Raw genomic sequence first — 25,834 nt, 5'->3', positions numbered from 1 at the left:
AATTAAGATATAGATAATTTCCATTGCAGTTTCCTAGTGTCCCTTGGTTGTCTGTCCTCCCTTTACCCTTAGACTTTGACAACCACCAATCTGTTTTCTGTCCCTACATTTTTGTCTTTTCCTGAGTATTATATGAATGAAGTTAGTAAATCCCCTTTTGAATTAGGGACTTTCACAATCCTTTCAAGATTCATCTAACTTGCTGCGTAACAGTAGTTTGTTTCTTTTATTGCTGCATAGTATCCCAGAGGACAGATACACAGTGTGTCTGTCTGTTCACCACTTGGTGGCCATTTGGGCTGTGTCTAGTTTTTGGTCATTATGCATAGCTGCTAAAAATATTTGCACAGAGGTTTTTAGGTGAGCATACGTTTTTATTACTCTTAGGTAAATACCAAAGAGTGGGAGAGCTGAGTTGATGGTAAGTGTGTATTTGACTTTATAAGAAGTTACTAAACTGTTTTGCACTTGCCAAAACATTAGAAAAAAATTTTTAATTGTCTATCTCTTCATCCACGGACACACACACATATGCACACTTAAAACATACTACCATTCCCACTCATAGCTTCCCCAACTAGTAGTAACCTAGGAAAGAATTTGAAAAATCAAATCATTTAGAGAGACACATGAAATCAACTCTTGAGGCAGAAAAGAGGTGACGGTGTGTTTGTGGACACAGTGTGATGCTTAGCCATCAATGGCTGTTTCCCTTCACCTTTTGTGATGCCCTGATTCAATTTGGTGCCAAGTTCTTATAACATGTGTGAAATCCCATTGCCGGGTGGGATGAGGGCAGGGAAGGAAATATTGTTCCCACCATCTTCCACTGGAGAATGCCCGGGACTGACTTCCTGACGATCTCCTCTGTTTGCCTTCACCAGGAATGGCGGCCCTAGACAGGAAGGCGTCGGGGAAGATGGGCATGCGAGCTGTAGTCTATTACATGACGACCACCATCATTGCCGTGGTGATTGGCATCATCATCGTCATCATCATCCATCCCGGGAAGGGCACAAAGGAAAACATGCACAGAGAAGGCAAAATTATGCAAGTGACAGCCGCAGACGCCTTCCTGGACTTGATCAGGTACCCAAGCCCTCTTATCTGAGGCAGCTAATCAAACTCTGAAAGTGGTATCCAACCGAACCAGCCTTGCTGGGCTTGAAATGAAGGCCACATCTTTACTTCTTTCTGACAGAAATTAAATTAAGGATCCATATTTGATCTTATGTGAAGGAGGTAAGAAGAGCAAGGAGTGGACATAGATGGATTTTGAGAGCCCTGCTCTTAGGATTTGGAATCTTATCACTCAGTTTTCCTCTCAACTGTGTGGCTCACCTTGGAACATTAATAATTCTTAACTTACTTTTCTCAAGTTTTGCTTTTCAAGACTAGTTTTTATTCAAGTGTAGCCTGTTTATTGGACTCTTCTAATTTAGAACTTGTGATCTGTATAATCATTCATTACACACAATTTCTTTCCAAAGGGGACTTCAGAGATCATCTAGTCAAACCTGTTTCAAGGTCTTTTGGGGGGTGGGAGGGACTCTTTATGAAGAAAGGAGTTGCCAGATCAGTAATAAAAGGCTAAAGGATGGCTTCTTTAGCATTGTTTTATACACAAGCCATACACTGATTACAACTAAGTCTTACCTAGTCTTGAAACAGACTTGATGATAGAGGTTGTCTTACACAAAACTATAACATAAACCAAAGTTTGACTCTGGAACCTTCCTGCTCGCTCTCTCTACTCTTGTATCAGTCAGGTCCTGGCAAGAAGCATATTACACTTTCAAAGGGATCATTGAAAAGGGCTGGCAAAGGTACAAGCAGGGTAAGGGAACCTACAAGGGATGGTGAGGCAACAGGAGACTAACAGCAATAGGAAACTCTTTTATTACCACCCCGAACTCTGAAGGATAAAGGCATGAGCTGTTACTGAAACTCGGGAAGAGCTGTGGCCTTGGTTTTGAAAAGGCCCTCAGGAGAGGGGCTAGAGCTCCAGTTCGGAGGGAGGGAGATGCTGCCCAATCTGTCAAAGAGAGAGCTAGGAGAATATGGACATCCACTTCCCTCTTTGCTACTTTGTGCATTCCACTGACAAACCCAACAGGAAGCCAGAAGGTAAGAGAATCCACGTGCTACAGTCCAAGGGGTCAGCTTCCCTGAGCTCAGAGCAGCATGGAGAGTGGATCTGGAAGGGTGAATGGAAGATATCCCAGCATAGGCTTCTAGATTCCCCACCTGCTTAGATCCCTCACCCACCGTGGAGCCCCACACAGCCTGTTGTCCCCGAACCTAGCTCTTTCCTCCCTTCCTTACAACCTATTTGCAAAGTAACTGGTTTACCAAACCTAGATACCAACCCAAAAGGGATTCCCATTGATCATCGAAAAGAAACTCCTCCTAGGGACTTGATTTCACTTGCCATCACTATGACTGGATCTATGGCAGGTAGAATCAAGAGAGATTTGGAAACAAAGGGTCTCTTTGACCACACCTCTCAGTTCCTACTATGGGTGACTTTGTACCATGTGTATGAAAGCTCACCCAGCCCCACAGAGCCTCTTCTTGAAAGTTTTTTTCAGGGGATTAATTGCAATGATCTGAAGGTAGTAAGCTACCCTATAAAATTTCATATCAAGTTGTCACCCAATAGCTATGTTTTTATTTAGTTCATATCGTTAATAAGACTTTTTACTATTTTTTTCATAACTTTATTATCCTCAGGTAGTTTTAATCAGAAATGCTTTATTATATTCTCTTTCTCTATAATTTGTATTTTTTGTTTGAATATGGATCTTGTCATTCCCTGTCTGGTTGATCCATCACAGTACCATGTGTAGTTCTGCCCATCCTTGCCCCAGTGGTAACTATATGACTAGACTCTCCCCACCCAATCACTGGGCTTAAACATTTATCCTGGACTCTCCTGAACTCACATTTCTATTGAGGTTTATAGAAACAGACCCATAGAACATGGGAATGAAAAGGAAACAGGATGGTCTAGGCAGTAGGAAGAAAGGGACACAAATGTATTACCTTAAAATATGACTTTGGCAGCCTACAGCTCTACAGTCTTGGGCTTTACAGCTGCCCAAGTTATGTCTCCTTCTCCCACAGTCTTCAATCTTGGAGCTCTTATGATAGTTTAAGCCAATTTCCTCTTTAACAGATTAGTCTACTGAGACCTAAATGGGTGCCATGACTTGGCCAAGGTCACACATCTGGTTAGAGACTCTCCAGCTAGCCTGCTAGAGTGTTGTTCTTTGTCCTTTCAAACACTGCTCTGAGGAAGTAACGAATCTTGCCACATAAGCCTCAAGGTCAAATTTTGTGGCCCTTCTTCCCACTCGTCAACAGAAGAGCCTGAGAAGCTCCAGTAATACAGGGTCAATGTCCCATCCCCCAGGGGACCTTTAGGAGGACTTTTGGGAAAACAAATTTCCACAATCTGACCGTGACTTTTAACTCAGAATATTTGGTCCCTAAACACATGGCGCCAAAATGGTCATTATTGAATAATACTGCAACTAACTAGAATGCTTCTGACAAGAGGCATTTCTATTCTCACTTTGATTCTTCCAAAGAGCAGGGTTTTGATGATATAGTGTCTGAACAAAGAATCCCATTGTCTAACAAGAGGACAGGTGAGTTAAATTTGGGACTGCCCTGAAAAATATGACCTACATGGGCCACATGCAGGGATGACCATATGTCCCATTGTAAGTCATAAGTCCACCAAAATCTTTCTCTTTTTCCATTTGCTGCTTAGTTCAATGCAATCTTTACCTTAGACACAATAAAATAGTATTTAAGGAGATAATTTATTATTGGGAAAATTTTTCAAGTGACTATTATTTTCTTTTCAGGAATATGTTCCCTCCAAATCTGGTGGAAGCCTGCTTTAAACAGGTAAACACTCTATAGCTACTAATGTAACCTAGTAACGCCTCTAAGCAGTGGTTCTCAACCTTCCTAATGCCGCGACCCTCTAATACAGCTCCTCATGTGGTGGTGACCCCCAACCATAAACTTATTTTTGTTGCTACTTCATAACTGTAATTTTGCTACTGTTATGTCTTAGGCGACTCCTGTGAAAGGGTCGTTAGACCCCCAAAGGGGTTGCAACCCACAGGTTGAGAACCGCTGCTCAATGGCATACCAACAGAGTGGAACCCTCTTTTTTATTTTTTATTTTTTCCATTTCTCTGCAATAGGAAATAACTTCTCAACCAGATGGGAAAGTACTAGGGTTTTCTCATGAATTCATTTTCTAATGAATTTCTACTGATGGTCTCATATGTTCTGTTCACCTCATACTGAAGGCTTATTAGTTGCCAAATACTGCATGTCTTACATACAAATAGCTTATTGAATCTCTGTTGATTTATAAGAAAAATAATCAGGAAACTCCCTCTCTCTCCCCACCCCCAATCTCACATACAAAAGCCCACCACGCAGACAAACTCCATATGAAATGCATTTGCAAGCTGTTTTCAAGATTAGGGAGGCCTTAGCCACTTTGGCTCAGCAGTTAGAGCGTTGGCCTGAGGACCAGAGTCCCAGGTTTAATTCCGGTCAAGGGCATGTACCTCAGTTGCAGTTCGGTCCCCAGCCCTGGTTGGGGTCATGCCAGAGGCAACCAATCAATGTGTCTCTCTCATATCAATACTGTATTTCTCTATCTCCCTCCCTCTCTCTCTTTCTCCCTCCCTCCCACTCTGTCTGAAAATAAATGGAAAAATATCTTCAGGTGAGACTTAAAAAAATTAATAAATAAAGATTAGGGAGATAATTCAAGTTTCTGGATTTGATTTTTTTTTTTTAATCAATGGGCCATTCTTTAAAAGTCTACTAAGACCTTATGGATTCTGAATGAGTAACCATATCAGAAAGTAATGACATTTGCATATATTGAATGCCAGCTATGTGCCCAGCACTCATGTTACATTTAGTCCTCACGTAAGTATGATGGATATCACTGTCTTCATTTCAGTGATGAGGCAACTTGTCCAGGATAACTCAGAGGGATTATACGTACGTATAAGAGGCACAAGATCTCCCAAGTAGTAAATGTCAGACCCAGATTCAAATCCATTGTATTGACTCCAAATTCTATCATCTTTCTGTTCCAACAACCTGCTTAGAAAGGGATGTCAGGGTGATGAGACACCTACCTGGAGGCTATAGTGAGATCCACTCCTTTTAGCTCCTGATATCCAAGGAACTCTTGGCTCTCTGTGCTTTGGATACAAATATATTTTACTATTAGGGGATAAAATTAGTAAAGTTCATTCTAACCATACTTGAATAAAAAAATAAAAATAAAAAACTGGGTGCAACCCAACAGCCCACAAGACCAGTGGGAAGCCGGAGCCCAAGAGGGACTGGTGCGATCCAGCTGACTGCCCACAGGACCTGCAGGGTGCAGGGGCATCAGCAAGGCCTGTGCAGCCCAGCAGGGGGTATTTGATCCAGTTACCCGCAGAACCTTCGGGATGCTGAAGCACCAGAGAGGCCTGGGCAACTCAGCAGGGACTGTGCAATCTAGTTACCCGCAGGACCTATGGGGTGCTGAAGCACCAGAGAGGCCTGTGTGACCCAGCAGCCCATAGGACTGTGCAATCCAGTTACCCACGGGACCTGCAGAGTGCGGGGGCACCAGAGAGGTCTGTGCAACCCAGCTGCGCACAAGATAGGCGTAGAGGATGTGAAAATGGAGGCGGAGTGAAGGGAAGCTACACAGATGATTTCCCTGGACCAAATGGGAATTACAACTAAAATAAAGATAAATCCTCAGAAAAAAAGCCACAGTAAAGCAGCAGGACAAGACCATAGAACCAGGGACATTGGTAGGCTCTGCGGAGGTGCAAGAGGATGGTGGGCTGGGAGCCCACGAACAGCAGCAGTCTTAGCTGTGAGCAGCGCCCTTGAGGATAAAGACCAAACCCACTCCACAGTGCAGAGAGCAAGGACAGTGCTAAAATAGCCACAGCCACTCACCTGGGAGCTACTGCAGAGGGAGGGCAGACTGGGCTGGAACTCTGTGGGAACACCTAGGATTTGGAGGGCACTCAGAGTTTTTGCTGAGTTGTGGCCACAAAGGATGGTGGCCAGTGTGCTCCTTCCCAGAGCTGTGGGGAAAAGCAGCAGACTGCCCCCCTCCCCCGCCCCTTGGAGATTCAGCCTTTCCCAGGTGAGGCAAAGAAATGCAAATTGAGGCTCATTAACAACCAGCATCTGTCCCACCCTCTGGAAATCCTCTTATGCAGAACACCAGAGCTACATTCCAAGGCACTGAGTAACTGAGACTACTAGCCTCAAGGAAAAAGCTAGAGGATAACCGAACCTTTCCTGGGCTTGCAAATCTACCCAGGAAAGTAAAACTTGACAGTGGTGTTTAACGTGGGCCCACCCAGGCTCATCGAAACCCAGTAGAGGGAGCCACAAACAACAGAACACCAACACCCACAGGGAAAATTTGGCAGGCTCCAAAACCCACTGAGATAGCCAAAATGGTGAAACAAAGAAACAAATCCCAAATGAAAGAGCAAGAGACCTCTACCGAAGATGAGATAAATGAAACGCAGTTAAGCAAGTTAGCAGAGCTAGAATTCAGAGCCATGATCTTGAGGAAGCTCAACGGCATGTGTAAGGACATGAGCACCATGAGTAAAGACATAGAAACATTGAAAATCAACCAATTGGAAATGAAAAACCACCAAGAAGAAATGAAGAATGACATAACAGAAATAAAGAACACATTGGAAGGACTAACCAGCAGAGTAGAGGAAGCTGAGGACCGGGTCAGTGAATTAGAAGACAGGGTAGAAAAAAATCAACCAATCAGAAAACCAAAAGGAAAAAACAAGTAAAAAACTAGGAAGACAGCTCAAGAGAACTGTGGGACAACTGGAAATGCAGTAACATTCACATCATAGGAGTCCCCGAACAGGAAGAAAATGGGAAAGGGTTAGAGAATTTATTTGAAGAAATAGTGACAGAAAACTTTGCTAACTTGGTGAAGGAAGAAGGCATTCAAGTTCAAGAAGCACAGAGAGCCCCAAGTAAAAAGAACCCAAACAGGCCCACACCAAGGCACATAGTAATTAAAATGCCAAAAATTAAAGACAAGGAGAGAATCTTAAAGGCAGCTAGAGATAAGCAACAGGTTACCTACAAAGACAATCCCATAAGGCTCTCAGTTGACTTCTCAACAGAAACACTACAGGCCAGAAGGAAGTGGCATGAAGTAATCAAGGTCATGAAAAACAAGGATCTGAATCCAAGACTACTCTATCCAGCAAGGCTATCATTCAAAATAGAAGGTCAAATAAAGAGCTCTCCAGACAAAAAAAAAAGGCTAAGGGCATATATTAATACCAAACCAGCTCTGCAAGATATGCTAAAAGGACTGCTATAATTAGTAGAAGAAATAGGAAGAAAAATATAACCACACTAAACAAAAACAGCAATAAATAAGTACATATCAATTATCACCTTAAATGTGAATGGTTTAAATGCTCTGATAAAAAGACACAGAGTAGCTGTGGGACAGATGCTGGTTGTTAATGAGCCTCAATTTTCACAGAGTAGCTGTGACTGGATAAGAAAGCATGACTCACATATATATTGTTTACAAGAGACCCACCTCACAACAAAAGATTCACATAGGTTGAAAGTGAAGGGATGGAAAAAATCTTTCAAGCAAATGGAAAGCAAAAAAAGCTGGGGTAGCAATACTCATATCTGATAAAGTAGATTTCAAAATGAAGGCCATAACTAGAGACAAAGAAGGCCACTACATAGTATTGAAAGGATCTATCCAACAGGAAGATATAACCTTGGTAAACATATATGCACCTAATATAGGAGCACCAACATATATTAAAAATCCTTTCGAGGACTTCAAAGGAGAAATCAACAGCAATACAATCATAGCAGGGGACTTCAACACCCTGCTGACATCACTGGATAGGTCATCTAGACAAAAAATTAACAAGGAAACACAGACTCTAAATGAAGTGCTAGATCAAATGGATTTAATAGACATCTACAGAGAATTACACCCCAAAACTTCAAAATTCACATTCTTCTCAAGTACGCATGGGACATTCTCAAAGATAGACCACATGTTAGGGCACAAACTAAGACTCTACAAGTTCAAGAAGATTGAAATCATGTCAAGCATCTTCTCAGATCACAAATGCATGAAGCTAGAAATTAATTGCAACAAGAACATGCAAAGACATTTGAAAATATAGAGGCTAAATAGCATGTTATTGAACAATGAATAGTTTACCATGGAGATCAAGGAAGAAATTTAAAAATTCCTGGAAACCAATGAAAATAAACACACAACAACACAAAATCTATCAGATACAGCGAAAGCAGTTCTGAGAGGAAAGTTCATAGCACTGCAGGCCTACCTCAAGAAACAAGAAAAATTTCTAATATCTAGCCTCACAACTTAAAGAACTAGAAAGCAAACAAAAAGAAAACCCCAGAGCAAGTAGAAGAAAGGAAATAGTAAAGATCAGAGCAGAAATAAATGACATGGAGACCAAAAAACAATTCAAAGGATCAATGAAACAAAGAGCTGGTTCTTTGAAAAGATAAGCAAGATTGATAGACACTTAGCTAGACTCACCAAAAAACAAAGAGAGAGAACCCAAATACACAAAATCAGAAATGAAAGAGGAGAAATAATAACTGACACCACAGAAATACAAAGGATTGTTAACAAATATTATGAACAATTATACGGCAACCAATTTGACAATCTAAGTGAAATGGACAAATTTCTAGAAACACATAGTCTCACAAAACTGAACCAGGAAGAGAGAGAAAACTTGAACAGACCAATAACAATATAAGAAATTGAAGGTGTAATCAAGACTCTCCCAGCAAACAAAAGCCCAGGCCCGGATGGCTTCACGGGAGACTTTTACCGAACATTCAAAGAAGAACTAATACCCATTGTCTTCAAACGATTTCAAAAAATTCAGAAGAAGGAAGTCTTCCAAATTTGTTCTTATGAGGCCAGCATAATTCTAATTCCAAAACCAGAAAAAGACACTACAAAGGAAGAAAACTACAGGCCAATATCCCTGATGAACATAGATGCCAAAATCCTGAACAAAATACTAGCAAATCGAATCCAACAATACATCAGAAAAATTATTCACCATGACCAAGTGGGATTCATCCCAGGGATGCAAGGCTGGTACAATATTTGCAAATCAATAAATGTGATATACCACATAAACAAAATGAAAGATAAAAATTATATGATCATATCAATAGACGCTGAGAAAGCATTCTACAAAATCCAGCACCCATATCAGATAAAAATGCTCAGCAATCTGGGAATAGAGGGATCATATCTCGACATAATAAAGGCCATATATGAAAGACCTACAGCCAACATCATACTCAATGGGCAAAAATTTAAAGCATTTCCCTTAAGAACAGGAACAATTACAAGGGTGCCCACTTTTGCCACTCTTAACATAGTACTGGAAGTCTTAGCCATAGAAATCAGACAGGAAGACAAAATAAAAGGGATCCAAATTGGAAAGGAGGAAGAGAAACTGTCATTATTCACAGATGACATGATATACGTAGAAAACCCCAAAGACTACATCAAAAATTTACTAGACTTAATAAATGAATTTGGCAAAGTAGCAGGATACAAAATTAACATCAAGAAATTGACGGCATTCTTATACACCAATGATGAACTCACAGAAAGAGAAACTAAAAAAAAAAAATCCCATTTACCATCACAGCAAAAAAATTAAGATACCTAGGAATAAACTTAACCAAAGAAATAAAGGATCTAGTCGCAGAAAACTACAGGTCATTGAAAAAAGAAATAGAGGAAGATATTAAAAAGCGAAAGCACATACCTTGTTCATGGATTGGAAGAATTGACATCATTAAAATGTCCATACTACCCAAAGAAATCTGTAGATTCAATGCAATCCCCTTCAAAATACCAATGACATACTTCAGAGAACCAGAACAAATACTTCAAAAGTTCATATGGAACCAAAAGAGATCCCAAATAGCCACAGCAATCTTGAAAAAAAAAAAGACAAAGTTGACGATCCATTACAGATGGCAGGTTCTACACAAGCCAATGTATCGAACAGCCTGTATGGCACAAGAACAGACATCTCCCCGGGAAAGGACAGAGAACCCCGGAAAGGACCAGGCAATATGCTCAATTAATATTTGACAAGGGTGGCAAGAACATACAGTGGAGTAAGACAGCCTCTTTATAAATGGTGTGGGAAAATTGGAAGCTATGTGCAAATAATGAAACAAGACATAAACTTACACCTTACACAAGAATAACTCAAAATGGATAAAAGACTTATGTGACTCATGCATCATAAAAATCTAGCAGAAATGTCGGCAACAAATTTCGACATCGTACACAGCAGAACTTTCACTATACATCACCTAAGGCAACAGAAACAAAGGAGAAATGAAATACATGGACTCCATCAACTCAAACGTTTCTCAGCTAAAGATACAACTTCAAAATGGCGGAAGGGGCTACCACTCATGGGCGAGTATAGTTGCCAATGATACAATCAGTAAGGGGTTAATTCCAAACTATTATTAGAATTGTGCCTATACAACTCAACAAGGAAGCCAAAGAATCCAATTAACAACATGGGCAGAGGAACTAAACAAGACACTTCCCAAACAGAACATTACAAATGGCTAAGAGACATATGAAGAAATGCTCAACATTATTATCATCAGAGAGATATGCAAATTAAAAACAAACCAAATGATAGGAACCTCACCTAAACGTCAGACTGGCCGCCCATCACAAATCATGCAAACAACAAGTGTTGGCGGGGTTGTGATGGGAAAAAGGAGAAAAAACTAAAAAACAATACTAAAAAGCCAAGCACAAAAAAAACTAAAACAAAACAAACAAAAAAACTAATAAAAAACACCACACTAAACCAAATCTAACAAACTAAACCCGACAACTCACTAAATAGACTAAAAGAAAAAAAAAAAAAAGACCAAAAAAAAAAAAAATAAAAAAATAAAAAAAAAAAAAAAAACAAAAAAAAAAAAAAAAAATTAAAATAAAAAAAAAAAAAAATAAAATAAAAATTAAAAAAAAAAAAAAAAAAAAAAAACAAAAAAAAATAAAAGAAAAAAAAAAAAAAAAATAACAAAAACAAAAAAACAAAAAAAAAAACAACTATCACAACCAAACAACACACCAAAAAAACAAAAACCAACAAAACAAAACTAAACAAGAACTAAAAAAAAAAAAAAAAAAAAAAAAAAAAAAAAAAAAAAAACAAAAAAAAAAAAAAAAAAAAAAAAAAAAAAAAAAATAAAAAAAATAAATAAAAAAAAAAAAAAAAAAAAAAAAAAAAAAAAAAAAAAAAAAAAAAATATAAAAAAAAAAAAAAAAAAATAAAATAAAAAATAAAAAAAAAAAAAAAAACAAAAAAAAAGAAACTCTAGGTTAACTGTGGTGGGAATGCAGACTGGTGGCAACCACTCTGGAAAACACTATGGTTTTACCTCAAAAAGTTGAAAATGGAACTGCCGTTGATGCAGTGATCTCTTCTAGGATATACCCTAAGAAGCATGAAACACCAATCAGAAACTATAGAACCCACATGGTCATAGTACCATTTTTACAATAGCTAAGATCTGGAAAAACAGCCCAACTGTTCATCCGTAGAAGAATGGATAAAAAAAGCAGTGCGTACATATACACAATGGAAGTACTATGCAGCTGTAAGAAAGAAGAGATCTTATCCTTTGAGAGACATGGTGGGATGGAAAGTAGTATCCTAGGAAAACAATCAAGCAGAAAACGCCAATACCACAGGATCTCATATTTGTCGGATATAATGACATAACAGTCTGAGGAATGGGGTAGTCCCAGAGATGTGGGAGTGGGGTACAGTGACAATCCCAGAAGAGGGGGTGGGGGAGAGATAACAAAGAACTTAATGCATGTATGCATGGAATGGCATGGACAACACAGCTGGGGACAGGGGAGGCAGGGAGGTGGAGGGGGGAATCAGTGGGGGGAAAAAGGAGAAACATCTGTAACAAAAATTAATTAATTTTAAAAAATAAAGAAAAAATAATAATAAACTGTGTTGTTCAGATGTTAAAAGGGAAGTAATTAGCCTTTCTGGGTTTAATAATAGTTTCCAAACATTTTTCCAGATGGTGTCATTTTACCCTCATTGTAATTCCCTAATTTTTCTGTTTAGGATTGGTAAAGCAAACAAAACAAACCGCCAACCTCGTGGAAGACCAAGTTTTACACAAATAAGCCAACCTTTGTTTTTTTCTCCATTTAAAAAATTTATTGACTTGTTAATGGGTATAATATGCACACACAGCAATATTCTAACAGTATTCTTACTTTAAAAAAAAAAAAAAGAGCCTAAGAGGCCAAAATCTAACTTTTGTATTCAAAAACAACTTACCCATAAATAATAAACCCTTTTCAATCTGACCAACCAACCCCAGTAGCGTGGGGTGGCTATTCTAGTTAGCCAGCTGGCACTGGGTGCCATCAAAAATGCTGATTTCCAGCAGCACTGGGGAAAGTGTTGATGACTTGTGTTTGTTTTTGTATTTTTTTGTGGTTTTTAGATTGCATTTACGGATTTGGAGAAACAAAGTATCACCCCCGTTTCTTGTTTTAGACCCGAATCAAGAGGTTACAATTTCTACATAGGCTACAAACTGTCTAAGGGGAAAGAGTTGGAGGCATAGGAAAGGCTAATCAGGATTGAAAATCCACCCTAGACAATCCATGAAATGCATCCACACCCCAGTGGAATAGAGATCTGAGAACTCATTAGAATAGGAGACAACAGGGATCAGTTCCTTTGTTCTTTGAAATTACCAGTAGTACCACTGATTGTTCTGCGGTATGTCCACAGTTTTGATAGCTGGCCATGTCTTTGTTTGGGTGATTTTGCAATGGACAAGAAAGTCTCCCATTTATTCTTGGTAAAGAAATGGCCCAGCACTTCATACATAGCTGTGCTTTCTTCCCCTAGACTCCAGAGCCAGTCAATATCCACATGTTACTACTCCCTCTGAAGCTTTCCTACCATCAACATGAAGGCCAGGAATTCTGCCCACATTAAAATCATAGAGGGATGGCCCAGTCAGTGTGGCTCAGTGGTTGAGCATCAACCCATGCACCAGAAAGTTGCTGGTTTGATTCCCGGTCAGGCCACCTGCCCAGGCTGTGGGCCAAATTCCCCCAGTGGGGAGCATGCAGGAGGCAGCCAATTGATGTTCTCTCTCATTGATGTTTCTATCTCTCTCTCCCTCTCCCTTCCTCTCTCTCTAGAAAATTAATAAAGAAAAAAAATAAAATCATAGAGGGATGAGCTAAATTATTTTATTTGGCCTCAGTAATATACTTAGCATCTCCTGCCTGGAACATATATATAGAATCAATGGGGAAAAGACCGTCTCTTAAATAAGAACAAAAATATCACTATGGACTTGAGAAGTGGGTTGTCAATTGATACTATCAGGAATGCCTTAAAGACTATTGTTTGGAGATTACAAAATTTTAATATCCACTGAAATCTCCAACCAAGTCTAGTCCCTGAAGGGCATTGTTATTGAGTACCATTAGCCAACATCAGTATAGTACTTTAAAATTTACAAGATGGTCTCATATGTTCTGTTTAATTTGATCATCACAACCCTGTGAGGTAGGACCAGCACAGTTATCCCTGTTTCACAGCCGTAGAATAGGAACGAAAGGATGTTAGGTGATTTGTCCATAATTCCATAGCATGATTCCATTGAGAGGAAAGAGACTATTGTGAATATTTGGATTTATAGGTTTTTAAAAGTAATTATATTCATTTTATTAGGGTTTCAGAATAAAACAAAACACATGTGTGTTTAGTCAAACATCTTCAACCAGATATGGCTTTCCTATTATGATTTGTTATGTATACGAGTGTGTGTGTGTGTGTGTGTGTGTGTGTGTGTGTGTGCACGTGCTGAGGAAGTAGTAAGGGTTTGTCACAGATTAGATGAATGATAGATGTTAGGTAGGTAGGTAGGTAGATAGATAGATAGATAGATAGATAGATAGATAGATAGATAGATAACAATGTTATTTGAATGCAGATTAATGTATATCATAGAAAATTTGGGCAACAAAAAACTACAAAGAAGAAAAAATATCACCTTTAATCTCTGTTGTGCCTTTTCTCTTGAAGTTTAAAACCAACTATGAGAAGAAAAGCTTCAAAGTGCCTGTCCAGTCCAACGAAACGCTCATTGGCGCTGTGATAAACAATGTGTCAGAGGCCATGGAAACTCTTTCAAGGATCACAGAGGAAATGATCCCAGTTCCAGGCTCTGTGAACGGGATCAATGCCCTGGGACTGGTTGTCTTCTCTATGTGCTTTGGTTTTGTGATTGGAAACATGAAGGAGCAGGGACAAGCCCTGAGAGACTTCTTTGATTCTCTGAATGAAGCCATCATGAGATTGGTAGCCGTGATAATGTGGTATGTATTTCCACTTGCTATATATGCTATATATGAGATGTTTATTGCCGTGAACATGTATTCGGTTCTGAGGAAATGCCACCAGGCAGGATAGCCCATTGCGATGACCCCAGCCTGGTAAGCACAAGAAAAGCAATGACTTTCTGGGTGCAGGGTGGTCTTGAACTGTCTGCAAGCCTCTTTTAATAAATCTGCTTCCTTGTTTTTGAAAAGTGTTAACTCCTTTACCTCAGTGCTGATGGGATCCCATTCTTCATTCCTCCATTTCCAATCCATTTATTCATTTAAGGCATATTTATTCAGTGTTACTGTATACCAATCATATAATGCCAGGGACTACGGGTGTGGCAATGAAGAAAACATACAAGAATGTCCTGAATCTCACTTTCTTTTAAGGGAGGTAGAAGATAAACAAATAAATCAACCAGATGCTTCAGTCACAAGTGCTATGAAGAAAAATAAAACAGGTTTTATTTGATGTGATGTCATGTGATAAAAAGTGACTAGGGAGGAGGCATAAAATTTGCCTTGAGGAGGTGATCTTTTTTGCTAAGACCTGCATGACCTGGAGGAGCCAGGCATCCAAAGTGCCAGGAGAAGAGAATTCCCAGTAGCAGGAGAAACAAATGTAGGGTCCCCTGGACCACCAGAAAAACTGAGACGCCCTCCTCTGTTTGAGCCCTAAGAAAGAAATCCATTGTGGTCTTGCTGCATGACCGAAGCATTCATGGGACATAGTATAGCATGCCAGCCACAATTTATAACAAACTTCTTTCAGATAAAGTTGAGAGCAGGAGACAAAGGAAAAGACTACTAAATTCAAAGAGGAACATTGACCTTGGAAAGTAAATTCTCTCCAGCAGGGAGAGGATCTTTTGATTGGTTTAGCCTTTATTTTTAATCCAGACCCCTCCTTGGCACCTGAGGCAGGAAGTCATCCGTTTCTAAAAAAAAAAATACTCACCAACGTGATTAAAAATATTCCTTGTCTTTATTGCTTCCAAAGCCCAGAGAAATTCATTTTTCAGAAGTTTGTACGAGATGGATATGAAAACTTGGACACAAAGACGGATCAGAATGTGGTCTCCGCAGGAGCCCCCAAATGAAATCCTGCGGGCCCTCCTTTGAAATCCTGGCAGGGCTGAAAGTGGACATTTGTCTTCATATTATTAAAATGCCTGCACCTTTCACCTCTTTTATGAAAGAAGCCCATTCAAGGCTGCTGAATGAACCTCACATGCAGCATTTCTAGGTGTGCGTTTTGCCTGCATCCAACGTCGAGTTATTACATTTATGCAAACAGGTGCTCTTATAATTTCCTGGCCTGTGTTTCTAAAGGACTTCTAAAAGAAGCATTGTACCTTTCTGTTTGAAATAAGTCCTCCCCAGTTCCCAGCAGACCCTTCTCCTTCAGGCTGATAGCCTCTCTGGTTCTGGTAATGAGTTTGGCTGTAGTTTACAGCACACATCAGACCGAGTCGAATGCCTGGCAGCAGGCCCTCGAAGCAACCGGGCTGTTTCAACATGTAGAAGTCGTTCTGTGTCTCAGTTTCACTCTTGCCGAGTCTACAGGGGAAAGATCTCAAATGGCAGGGCAGCCTGTGGGTAATAATGACTTAGCTGGAACACCTATAATCTGATCGTGGTGGACACACGCACGTGATTAATTTGAATAGCTCTGCACCTATTTGATGGTTGCCTTCTATTGATGGCAAATAGCACTAGTTTTCCATTTGCACTGTAACCAAGTCTCCTCTTAGGAGAAATTTAAGTAAGAGAGTTCATTTGAAGATACATATGAAGTAATATGGTAAGTCGTGTGTCACCTGGGAAAAAATCATGAAAGCAGTCCTTGAATGAGCGCGGACAGCAAGTCTGAAACACCCACTGGGCGTGGTGTGCGTCCGGCTTGAACTCAGGGGTCAGGCTCTGATGTGGGAAATGTTTCTCAGAGTCTGGGCGTTGTGGATCCTGGTGGTTCAGAGCACTTAGCGGGGGGCCGGACGCAGGACGGGGTGCTCTGAGGCTGGGAAGGTGGCCCAGGTGAAGTGAGAGTCAATCCAGGAGAAAAGAGGTGGGCAACCAAACCTCTGCCCTGTCTCTTCTCACAGGTTTAGGAGAAAACAAACGTGACCTAGAGAAACTCTGAGTGAGAGGAAGGCCCAACCTGCAGTGTTTATATTTAAATTTATATTTTAAAAAGGAAAGAAGGAGCCCTGGCCAGTTTGGCTCAGCGGTTAGAGCGTCGGCCTGCGGTCCAGAGAGACCCGGGTTCGGTTCCCGCTAAGGGCACGTACTTCGGTTGCAGTTTGTCCCCGGCCCTGGTTGGTCGTGCGGGTGGCAGCCACTCGATGTGTCCCTTCACGTCGATGTTTCTCTCTCTCTCTCCCTTCCTCTCTCTCCCTCCCACTCTGTCTGTACAAAAAATGGAAAAATGTCCTCGGGTGAGGATAAAAAAAAAAAAAAAAAAAAGGAAAGAAGGACATTCACAGTTTCTACAAGTCCTAAGAGTGTCCTGGGCAGAAAAGTATGGAGATCAACTCCCTTTCACTTTTTGTTTTCTCTCTCTCTCTCTCTTTTTAATATTTTTATTGATTGTTGAGAGAGAGGGAGAGAGAGAGAAACATCGATGTGAGAGGGAAACATGGATGGGCCGCCTCCTGCACGCCCCCTACTGGGGATGGAGCTAGAAACCGGGCACGTGCCCGGACCAGGAATGGAACCAGGACCCCTCAGCCCATGGGACGGCGCTCGATCCACTGAGCCGCCCCGTCTGGGCCCTTCCAGTTTTCCTCTCCAGTCGGTGGCCTCTGTAGACGAGCTCGTTGGCGATCAGACCTCCGACGGTGTGTGTGCTTCCGCACAGGTACGCCCCTCTGGGCATCCTCTTCCTGATCGCAGGGAAGATCGTGGAGATGGAGGACATGGGAGTGATCGGGGGCCAGCTCGCCATGTACACCGTCACTGTCATCATCGGCTTGCTCATCCACGCCGTCATTGTCCTGCCCCTCCTCTACTTCTTGGTAACCCGGAAAAACCCCTGGGTTTTTATCGGAGGGTTGCTGCAAGCGCTCATCACAGCCCTAGGCACCTCCTCCAGGTAAGTGTGTGTGTGGCTTACTCCTCTCAGAAAAGGTACCTCAACGTACACATCAAACCAGAACCCTCAGTTCAGGCAGAGGGAGACGCTGCGGGGAGGGGGGTGGTTAACTTCCAGGAATATGAATTGGCTCTTTCACTTCCGATGTTAATCAGACCAACTGTGTTCCCTTTGGGGGCACAAAATGGGAATCAACTCTCCTTGCCTGCCCACTGTCATCTCCCTCTTCCACTTGACATTCGCCTGAGGGAGAGATGGCTGTCACTTGGCACAAGCTGTGTGATGGGAAAATAATGACAAGTGAGGCCCACAGAGGAACCCAGAAGCAGTAAAGTTGCCAAGTGACGCAGTGAGGGGACCCACACTGTTCCTCACCATGCTTCCCTACCTACATTAGTGCTGACTCAGCTCCCTTTATTTTTGTTATTATTTTTTCTAATCCTCACCTGAGGATATTTTTCTATGTATCTTCAGAAAGAATGGGAGGGAGAGAGAGGGAGAGAGAAACATCGATGCAAGAGGGGCACATCGACTGGTTGCCTCCACACAACCCCTCCAGGGCCGGGGACAAACCACAGCTGAGGTACGTGCCCTTGGCCGGAATCGAACCCAAGACTCATTGGTCCAAGGGCCGACACTCTAACGTTGAGCCACACCAGCCAGGGCTCACTCAGTTCCCTTTAACAGGAAGGAACTCTCTGTCCAAAATACAGACACAGGCATGGTCTAAACTGCCAGGATGGTCAGCTGACCCGCCCTGTGTTGCTGTTCTCAGCTCTGCCACCCTGCCCATCACCTTCAAGTGCCTGGAAGAGAACAACAACGTGGACAAGCGTGTCACCAGATTCGTGCTCCCGGTGGGGGCCACGATTAACATGGACGGGACCGCCCTCTACGAGGCTTTGGCTGCCATTTTCATCGCTCAAGTTAACAACTTTGAGCTGAACTTTGGACAGATTATTACAATCAGGTACAAGGGAAGCTCTCCAACATTTTCTTAAGAATCCCTTCAAACAATGAGCTGGTGATGAGGGATTAGGTGAAGAAACAGCTGGGGAGGGGGCTTGAGCATAAATAGGAGGTTGGGGTTTGTGGGAATATCGTTAGTCATTTTTATCTATTTTTTAAGTTACAGATGTGCACATTCATTAATCATAAAGTTCTAATAATATGGGAATGTATAAGGTAGAAAGTGGCACTTGCCTGCACCCCATCTTTCTTTTCTTTCTATAATCCTCACCAGCGGATATTTTTCCATTTATCTTCAGATAGAGTGGGAGGGTGAGAGAGAGAGAGAGAAACACCGATGTGAGAGAGACACCTGGACTGGCTGCCTCCCGCACAACCCCAACCAGGACCAGGGACCAAACTACAACTGAGGTACATGCCCTTGACTAGAATCGAACCCATGACTCTTTGGTCCATGGGCTGATGCTCTAACCACTGAGAAAAACTGGCCAGGGCTGCACCCCATCTTTCTGTAGGTGACCACTGTTGATATTTGGTATATAAAGACCTTTCCTTATGCATAGATATACACACACTTTTGTTTGTAATTTATGGAATCACATCAGACATAGTATTTGTCACTTGACTGATTGACCTATTACTATATCATCTACAAATATATCTAGCTCTTTCTTTTTGAAGAAATACACAAAAATATGTGATACATAGAAATAGAAAAATATATCTTTTTGCAGAATACATGGTATGGCTATTTCTCTCTCTTTTTAAATGTTAGATTATACTTCAGTTTGAACAGGCATTAAAATATGTTAGCTGTTATTGACAGTATTAGAAAATAAAACTATACTTGAAAAACTGGATTAACATTTTCTCTTAGGTCAATTTTTAGGCCGTGTAAAATGGATGAGAGACCACATTGGCAAATAGGTTGAGATTTAATTTCTGTGGACTATTTATTTTAACCATTATATTTGAGGTGTCAAGTGAAAGGTGATTTTTCCTCCCATACCTTCCCCTAATCTTAGTTTTCTTCAGAGGCAACCACTGTTGCTTGCTAGTTTCTTTAGTGTCCTTATACAATGGTCCATGCATATCCCCGTGCACATGTGAACATTATCGCTCTGGAAGTCCGTGTGCACACAGACCAGTAAGTAACTGGAGTGGACAGTCTAAGCCTCACAGTCCAGATCAGAAACTGTTCATCATCGTGTCTGTGTGTTGATTATTTTAAGCAATTTATTTTGGAGATCAAAGTAAGTTGGGTTTTTTCCACAACTTTTTATTATAAAAATTATTGTTTCGCATATAGGAAAGTTGAAAGAATATCACAGCAAACATCTTCTACCTAGATCCAACCGTTGTTAATATTTTCCACTTTTGTGTTTCTCTCTCTCTCCCCTCCCCACTTTTTCTTTCTGCCTTCATGACATTTCACTTGTGCACCGTTCGGCATACATCTCCTAAGAATAGGGATAATTTTCTACATACCCACAATAGTAAAAAATCTTAAAAATACTTCCAGAATATCTAGCCTATATTCAAATTTCCCCCGTTGTTCCCAAAATGTCTTTTATAGCTTTTTTTCCCCAGACAAAGATCAAATTTAGATTTATGGCTTGCATTTGGTTTTTATGTCACTTTAATCTTTTTAAATCTCTATCTGTTCCCACACATTTTTTGCGTGTATATATAATGTATATATATCATACATATATATGTGTTTATTTTTTATTTTTATTTTTTTTATCCTCACCCGAGGACATTTTTCCATTTTTTTGTTCAGGTAGAGTGGGAGGGAGAGAGAGGAACAGAGAGAGAGAGAAACATCGATGTGAAAGGAACACATCAAGTGGCTGCCACCCGCACAACCGACCAGGGCCGGGGACAAACTGCAACCGAGGTACGCGCCCTTAGCGGGAACCGAACCCGGGTCTCTCAGGACCGCAGGCCGACGCTCTAACCGCTGAGCCAAACCGGCCAGGGCTATATGTGTTTATTTTTAAATGTTCTGTTAAACTCTGTATGTATGTTTTGTGCAGCTGGAAAATGATAATAGTTATAGGATGCATTAGGGTTAAAAAAGAAGAAACTGGTCATGTCCAGAGGTGACCGGCCGAAGAATTCTGGGAGTCCCAGGCCCAGTCTAGCCATACTGAGGCTGAGAGAGCAATACCTCAGCTCACCATAACCTCTTTTCCGGCATACATTGGCATACTGGTTGTATAGCCCTGAGTTACGAAAAAGGTTCAGTTGCATGGAACAGAGTTAAAAAATAATAATATCAGTAACAGTGCCTTTAATAAGGCAGAACTGCATTTCTCCTGGGTCGCAGCTCTGCTCCACAAAGCCCCAAGGCTGGTAGGTGTTCCATGTGTAAGGAACCGAGGCCTGTGGTTCCATCGTCCCTGGGGTGTTACCCTCATTCAGATGGTCCAGGGGGGTTCACCACCACCTCAGTTTTAGCCATAAGGGAGAGGAGGAGCTGCACAGCCTGCAAGTTGCCTGATCACTTTCATTGGTGTCTCATTGGCCAGAACATTGTCTAAAGGAGTTCCAAGGGAGGCTGGGAAATGTAGTCTTCATTCTGGGCAGCTATACACCAGCTAAAAATTCCAATACTATGGAAGGGGAACAGTGTCAGGGAACCATGGACAGTCTCTTCCACAGACTTATTACTTTATTAATACTTTGTATCTAGGTAACACTTAACTATTTTGAAAACATTTTCACATTCTCACATCAGCCTATTAAATAGGTATTTAACAAACTGAGTCCCAAACAGGGTATGTTCCTGATATACCAGGTCCATACTGTCTCCCTAAAAATATATTCATAGTGCTACAGAACTTGGTTCATAACCATTTGCTTTTTAATTAATACATCTGATTTTTTTCTGACCTCATTAACCATACAAGTTCAGTATCTTTACAATCCTCTACTTGGACAGAGGAGTTATTAGAAACAAGTTGTTATTGAACTATACAGTATTTTACCTCACGAAGTACTTTCATGTACGTGAAAAGTCCACAGCCACCAATTTTTTTCATTTAGAAATGGCAGTCGTAATAAAACCAACATTCTAAAGGTTGGCGTGTAGATCAAACGAGATAAGCCACGTTCAGCCTATCAGAGGGCACAGAATAAATATTAGTCAATATGCCTGTTAGTTCCGTGGGTTTTCTAAAGTGCGTCCTCTTCTGTTATCCTGGCAAGTCAGACCGCGCTGTGTTTATTTACCGGGTATACTTCCTACTTGGGGAGATGTGTACAAATGGTTTCTGTTTGGGGGCTTCTTTTAACAGCATCACAGCCACGGCTGCCAGTATTGGGGCAGCTGGGATTCCTCAGGCAGGCCTGGTCACCATGGTCATCGTGCTGACATCCGTGGGCCTGCCCACCGACGACATCACCCTCATCATCGCGGTGGACTGGTTCCTGTGAGTATCCTGGGACTGTGCTCGGGCTCACGGTCAAAGGGCCCCGGGAAGCCCGGCATGCCTGCCGGAAGGGCTGCACAAGACGGGCAGCTCGGCCAGATATGAAGTTGTCTGGGTGCTTGATCCCGGCCCTTATCTGGAGGCCAGGCCCCAGACGCCATGTGCGTTCGCTCCCTTATCAGCCTGCGTTCACATGTGGCTGCTGCACTTCTCACTCCATAAAGCCGTCCAGGGTTGGGAAACCCGCTGTCTGCAAGGCCCGTCTGCGTTGCACAACATCCCCATGGCGGCTGGAACGGAGCCGCGGGCCTCGCACGCTGGCTCAGGCCCTTCCTCCTGGGCTGCCCATTCCAGCGGCGTAATGCAGCACAGATGTTCCCATCTGAGCCCAACTCGGAGCAGGGCAGCCGTGCAGACAGCAGACAGACAGCAGACAGACAGCTAGCATCCCTCAGTGGAATGAGTTTGGGCTCTGGGGAAGGTTCCAAAACAAGTACCCTCTAGGCCCCATCCCTCTACCCTTCCACCTCACCCTTCCAGCTGACGCTTCCTGCCTCTTTTCTCTCATAAATTCCCATCCAGTTGCAAAATATCTCCCCCGGGACTCCCAAAGTGAATGCTTAGAAGGACACAGTCCATGCTGGAGCCAACATTAGGTTGACATCTGTAGGTCTGCTGACCATAGAGAGCCTGACAGTGTGCCCAAGGCAGGACAGGTGCAGGGAGGAAGATCCAGCTGAGAGCATGAGGCCCAGGTCACTTGGATCTGTGTTTACAACCTGGCTCTTTGTGACACGGGGCAGGTTACCCAGCCACCTTTGTTGTCTAGTCTGTACAACCGGGACGATGATGTCATCTACCTCCCTGTGGTGCTGTGAGGGTTAAGTGTAGTGACACAGGGACGCATTCAGCCCTGTCTGGCCCACAGTCGGCCCTTAGCTAACGTGAGGGCTTTCAGAGTAGAAATCTGTGGTTCTCAAAGTTTCTAGTCTCAGGACTCCTTTACACTTAACAATTAATGGGGACCAAACGCGCTTTTATCTCTGTGGGTCAGATCTGCCAGTACGTGTCCTATTAGAAAAATTTAGACATTTTTCAAATGCTGAATTCTTTATTGCTTTCTTTATTTATTTTATTCCTCACTCAAGGATATTTTTCTATTTATCATTAGATAGAGTGGGAGGGAAGGAGAGAGAGAGAGACAGAGAGAAACATCAATGTGATAGAGCCACATTGACTGGTTGCCTCCCGCATAACCCAACCAGGGCCGGGACAAACAGCAACCGAGGTACGTGCCCTTGACCGGAATCAAACCTGTGACTGACTCATTGGTCCGTGGGCCGACGCTCTAACCACTTAGCCAAACCGTCCAGGGCCAAATGTTGAATTCTTTTAAAGGTTACAATAATAAATTCATTACCTGCTAATATAAATAACATTTTTATGGAAGAAATATACATAATTTTCCAAACCAAAAATTCAGGGGAAAGAATGATACCATTTTACATTTTTGCAAATCACCTTACTATCTGGCTTAATAAAAGACAGCTAGAATCTCCTACTGCTTCTGCATTCAATCAGTTATGGTATCTTCTGTGTTGTGTTGTAGTCTTTGCAAAACTCTGTTAGACATTCGTGAGGAGAGGAGAGTAAAAAGGGCAAATAATATTGTCGCATTATTATGAAAACAGTTTTGACCTCAGGAACCCCCAGAGGTCTCTGGACCACACTTTGAGAAATGCTGATGTAAAGAAAGGTGAGTTGTAGGAAAGAGAATCAAAAAGAAATTTTAAATAAAACAAGAAAGGGAAGGGTCATGCCCCCACTGTTGATAGTCTGGTAACTTTTTAAAAAAATTTTTATTAATTTTTTAGAGAGAGGAAGGGAGAGAGAGAGACAGAAACATCGATGAGAGAGAAACATGGATTGGCTGCCTCCCACACGCCCCCTACTGGGGATCGAGCCCCCAATCCCGGCATGTGTCCTGACCCAGAATCGGCCTGGGACCTCTCAGTCCGTGGGATGATGCTCAATCCACGGAGCCACACGGGCCGGGCTGTCCTTATAAGTTTTAATAACTGCTATCATAAAGGTTATGTAATGAGGCAGTTGGGGGACACATCACGCAAAATTTAGGGGGTGCTTCCAAACACGTCCCCAGTAGCTCAGAAGCTGGGCTGGCGCCCCAGGTGGCTTCACCGTCCCTCTCCCGCCCTCCCCAGGGACCGCCTGCGCACCACCACCAACGTGCTGGGAGACTCCCTGGGCGCCGGCATCGTGGAGCACTTGTCCCGGCACGAACTGAAGACCCAGGACGTGGAGATGGGTAACTCCGTGATCGAGGAGAACGAAATGAAGAAACCCTACCAGCTGATTGCCCAGGACAGCGAAACTGAGAAGCCCATCGACAGTGAAACCAAGATGTAGACTCGCAGAATGAAATGCTTTCCTGAGCACCAGGTGTTTGGAAACCACGACAAAACGTTTCCATCTTGTTACAACGATTCTCTCCCCTTTGCCCCTTACCTCCCTCTTCCTCCCAGCTCTGGTAGGATCTGGAAGTGTGCATCCAAAACCAAGGGAGGATTTTGCAGCGGCCAAAATGTAATGTTTTCATCCCACATTTGAAAGTTTTACGTCATTTCATGTTAGTCTTACGGAATAAGGTACTGAGATCAAAAATAGTCTTGATCAGATTTTGCAAGTTTATGTGACACACAATCCTTTAAATGTGATTTTTTTTTATATAAGTTAAAGAGTCAAATAGTAGGCTAAAAACATGCTTTTAAATCAACTTTCAAAATTTAAAAATCCTCTAGAACACACTTCGGTTTTAGTGTCAAAACAAAACAACGTGCTAAACGGCACTCGGTTTTCAGTTGGACAGAAGGGTTTTTCCCCCTTTCTGTTCTGATTTGCATTCTTGTTTTATTGGGAGCAGGGCAGTACGAATCCACGCCCAGCACAGCTGTGAGCAGGTGCATACAGTGAAATGCCCCTGTGGCCATGAGCAAGTTACATCTTTTCTCCAGGCCTCGGTGTCCTCATCTGTAAAATGGCTGAGTTCCCTAAATGCCACTGTGGTCTCTTGTAGCCCAAACATCCCGTGGCATCATGAAAGAGCTGTCCTCGATTCCCCCTGGGAACATCCTGTAGAGAGTCCCATCGCGTGGAGCATGCGACTTTCAGAAAGGACGTTTATTGGGAATGAACTCTCCTAAGTAGGGTCGGGATGGCGGTGTGGTTTACCAGGCCCTGTATACAAAATGTCAGTTGTACGAGTCACCAGGCCAAAGGCCATTCTCGGAGTGGAATTATGCTTGATCTCTTCACTCAGTTCTTCCCCGCAGGGTAAGTTTTCACTTCTTTCCGCCCTTCCCTGGACTGCTCCGGGAAGGACGTCTCCCGCCACTCCTCAACTGACAACAGACTGTTAGGAGCTAAGATGCGAGGCTAGCAATTAGCAAGGGTGCTCGTGGTCTTAGGGGACACTTGAAGAGCCAGCCAGGAAAGAACGAAGCACAGGTGACTCTATTAAGAGAGGATTTTAAAACACCAAGGTTATAAATAGGTCATCTTGAAGGAAGAATTTTTTTTTAATAAAAGAGGTTTATTTTTTTTTTAGCCGGAAACACTTTTTCTCTTCAGTTCAAAAACATTCCCCAAGGAAGTCTGCATAGCAAAATATAAGGTCACTTCTTAAATATTTTAAACAAGTCAAATGGATGAGTTCTCCCTCTAATAGAGGTCTGTGAGCTGGGT

At 42.1% G+C, this 25,834-nt stretch overlaps 1 protein-coding gene across 1 annotated transcript in view; it reads left to right on the top strand.

Annotated features, from left to right (window-relative positions):
- SLC1A3 (solute carrier family 1 member 3) overlaps positions 1-24,886 on the top strand; it is an 87,928-nt gene extending 63,042 nt beyond the window's left edge. Inside the window, exons 4-10 of the mRNA XM_036280547.1 lie at positions 885-1,089; positions 3,876-3,918; positions 14,274-14,566; positions 17,433-17,666; positions 18,442-18,636; positions 21,938-22,072; positions 24,295-24,886. Of these exons, the coding sequence (XP_036136440.1) occupies positions 885-1,089; positions 3,876-3,918; positions 14,274-14,566; positions 17,433-17,666; positions 18,442-18,636; positions 21,938-22,072; positions 24,295-24,499 (1,310 nt within the window). The 3' untranslated portion in view covers positions 24,500-24,886. The remainder of the gene's footprint in view (positions 1-884; positions 1,090-3,875; positions 3,919-14,273; positions 14,567-17,432; positions 17,667-18,441; positions 18,637-21,937; positions 22,073-24,294) is intronic.
- The last annotated feature ends 948 nt before the right edge of the window (positions 24,887-25,834 follow it).

The sequence above is a fragment of the Molossus molossus genome, unplaced genomic scaffold, assembly GCF_014108415.1.
Source record: "Molossus molossus isolate mMolMol1 unplaced genomic scaffold, mMolMol1.p scaffold_m16_p_3, whole genome shotgun sequence".
NCBI classification, from domain to species: Eukaryota; Metazoa; Chordata; class Mammalia; order Chiroptera; family Molossidae; genus Molossus; species Molossus molossus.
Note: the sequence above shows the minus strand (reverse complement) of the source record. Positions and strands in the feature narration are given on the sequence as shown.